Source organism: Gregarina niphandrodes (genome assembly GCF_000223845.1).
Source record: "Gregarina niphandrodes unplaced genomic scaffold scaffold00075, whole genome shotgun sequence".
NCBI classification, from domain to species: domain Eukaryota; phylum Apicomplexa; class Conoidasida; order Eugregarinorida; family Gregarinidae; genus Gregarina; species Gregarina niphandrodes.
Window position 1 is genome coordinate 10,794 of NW_011645841.1, and position 2,995 is coordinate 13,788.

Sequence of the window (2,995 nt, forward strand, 5' to 3'; positions counted from 1 at the left end):
CCCCTGTACGTTCCCCTCCCCCGTAGCTCAAAGAAATTGTGTACGACTTCCTGAACACTGGAGACATTGAGATGGCCATTAATAACATCCAGCGACTCGAGATGACACCAGACCAGGAAATCCAGGCACTGCGCAAAGCAATAATTTATACAATGGAACGGAGGAAGGAAGAATGGGGTATGATCATCGCATTGATTGAAGCGCTAGTCGATACGCGAGAGATTGAAGTGGAAAGCGTGAATAAGGCTCTACAAGAAATCCAGGACCGCATTATTGACGTACGCCCGCCCGTCTTAACACTCACTTTCTTCCAGACAATCTACTTCCCCGATTCTAACACCCAGACAATCTACTTCCCCGATTCTAACACCCAGACAATCACCTTCCTATTTAGATTCGTTTGGACAACCCATTTGTTGACCAGGCGTTGGCAGAATTCTTCTACCCACAGTTGTCTTTGATTGCAAAAGTTGACAACAGATCTACCTAAATTTTTATTAAGGTTTAATTGGACACGGAGACGGAAAAGTGCAGTCCGTCTCGGTCAGAAAATTAAAGTGGTCTGTTACGGTGTGTTGTGCCACTCCGTTACGGTGTGTTGTGCCACTCCGTTACGGTGTGTTGTGCCACTCCGTCATCACTTCGCATTGCCAGGGACAGCGATCTTGCCGGTTTGGTCGTCTATGGCTCCGCCGAGGTGTGCGGTGCCTACGCCGAAGAAGTGCTTGTGGTCTTCCGGTAGTTTGGAGCCATCTGATTTTTTGACAGGGCTAGTGGATGTCATTCCGTACTGGTAGTAGGGGGAGCCAGCGAGCCATGTGCAGGGAAGTCGACTGAGTTTGATGTCCGTGAGATGTAGTATCCGATTCATGAAATCGTCCTTGGACTTTGGCTCGGGATTTCCGGGTGCGAAGAGGCAGGAGAAGAAGTCATGAAGTCTGGTACCAACGTAGTACGATCGCATGCGTCGGGCAAAATCAGGTGACTGCAGGGTTGCAATGTCAGCTGCCAGAGCACCCTTTTGCGCACCAGTAACCTCATGTGCCCTCGGAATCGCAGAATTACGTTTGAAATAACCACTCTCATGCGCATCAGCATCGAGCTCTAGTACTGCACGATCCACGATAAAGTGCAACAACTCCGTATTCTTATCGCCTACATCCAGCCAAATACGTTTAGCTTGGTAAAATAATTGCTCCTCCGATACCTTCCGCTCAAATGATGAAGTCTCCATACGAAGCATATCCGTGCTAGTCACAGACTCCCTAAGACCCACTCCGTCACTCTCGGCAAACGCCTCAGGCATCAAGACAACAAACGACACGGGCGTGCTCTCCTTCGTGTCGTCATCCACCAAGATACATGCGCTGTGATACAACTCTCCAGACGCCGGAGATAGATGCAACTTATCATCAACAAATGACAGCACCCTTGCCAACACTAAACCCTCCCCAACCACACTCTTACCGAACCCACAACTGCCACGCATTTTCACGAAGATTGCCCATCCAAAAACTAATTATCCAAGGCAGAACAGAAAACGGGAGGGGAGGATTAGAGACCTCCAAAGGGTCTGAATACATCAACACACATGCGGAGACGACTGTGCACACTACTTTGTACACAAACCTGCTCGGACGCGGCGCTTGCAAAAATATGCTCCTCACCACTTCCATCCCCACTCATGTTCCCTACCCACCTTCTCACCCACCCACCCACCCACCTTCTCACCTACCCACGTTCTCTGTTGTAGCGAGATCTTCACTCACATTCAGTACGACGAGCCTGTGTGGAATTTGCTCTTCTAAAAAAGGGCTGTAGGTGTCGACCACCGGATCATCAGGCAGCCCCCGCGGGACATCGGCAGGAACAATTAAGCTCCTCTCCGTCATGGATCAGGCCATCAAAAAAACTGAATCCGCACTCCCAAGATAAAGTGCACCAACCAACTTGAATGCCCCAGTCAACTCCAGCGTCGCACTCCGCCGTGCCACTCCGTCATCACTTCTCATTACCAGGGACTGCGATCTTGCCGGTTTGGTCGTCTATGGCTCCGCCGAGGTGTGCGGTGCCTACGCCGAAGAAGTGCTTGTGGTCTTCCGGTAGTTTGGAGTCATCTGATTTTTTGACAGGGCTAGTGGATGTCTTGCCGTACTGGTAGTAGGGGGAGCCAGCGAGCCATGTGCAGGGAAGTCGACTGAGTTTGATGTCGGCGAGATGTAGTATCCGATTCATGAAATCGTCCTTGGATTTTAGTTCGGGACTTCCGGGTGCGAAGAGGCAGGAGAAGAAGTCATGAAGTCTGGTACCAACGTAGTACGATCGCATGCGTCGGGCAAAATCAGGTGACTGCAGGGTTGCAATGTCAGCTGCCAGAGCACCTTTTTGCGCATCAGTAACCTCATGTGCCCTCGGAATAGCAGAATCGTTCTTGAAATAACCACTCTCATGCGCATCAGCATCGAGCTCTAGTACTGCACGATCCACGATAAAGTGCAACAACTCCGCATTCTTATCGCCTACATCCAGCCAAATACGTTTTGCTTGGTAAAATAATTGCTCGTCTGATATTTGCCGCTCAAATGATGAAGTCCCCATACAAAACATTTCCGTGCTAGTCACAGACACCCGAGGACCCTTTCCGTCACTCTCGGCAAACGCCTCCGGCATCAACGTAACGAACGACACAGGCGTATTCTTCTGCGTCTCATCATCCACCAATATCGCCCTACCATGATACAACTCTCCAGACGCCGGAGATAGATGCAACTTGTCACCAACAAACGACAACACCTTTGCCAACATCAAACCCTCTCCAACCACACTCTTACTGAACCCACCACTCCCTCGCATCCTAACATATAAAATTTATGCCTCTCGGGGCACGCCCGAAAACGGCCGGGAGGGTGAGCAACGCGGGAGGGTGAGTACCGCGGGAGGGTGAGTACCGCGGGAGGGTGAGCAACGCGGGAGGGTGAGTACCGCGGGAGGGTGA

The 2,995-nt window shown here is 50.9% G+C and overlaps 3 protein-coding genes across 3 annotated transcripts; 1 reads left to right on the forward strand and 2 right to left on the reverse strand.

Annotated features, from left to right (window-relative positions):
* Nucleotides 1-152: 152 nt before the first annotated feature.
* On the forward strand, nt 153-490 carry GNI_184950 (hypothetical protein; the record flags this gene model as incomplete). Its single annotated transcript, XM_011135293.1, has 2 exons — nt 153-278; nt 395-490. The coding sequence occupies 2 exons, from the start codon at nt 153-155 to the stop codon at nt 488-490; spliced, it is 222 nt and encodes a 73-aa protein (XP_011133595.1).
* A 147-nt stretch (nt 491-637) lies between these two features.
* On the reverse strand, nt 638-1,489 carry GNI_184960 (hypothetical protein; the record flags this gene model as incomplete). Its single annotated transcript, XM_011135294.1, has 1 exon — nt 638-1,489. The coding sequence occupies one exon, from the start codon at nt 1,487-1,489 to the stop codon at nt 638-640; it is 852 nt and encodes a 283-aa protein (XP_011133596.1).
* Nucleotides 1,490-2,001: 512 nt separating this feature from the next.
* GNI_184970 (hypothetical protein) lies at nt 2,002-2,853 on the reverse strand (the record flags this gene model as incomplete). Its single annotated transcript, XM_011135295.1, has 1 exon — nt 2,002-2,853. One exon carries the CDS (start codon nt 2,851-2,853, stop codon nt 2,002-2,004), a length of 852 nt encoding a protein of 283 aa, XP_011133597.1.
* Nucleotides 2,854-2,995: the final 142 nt, after the last annotated feature.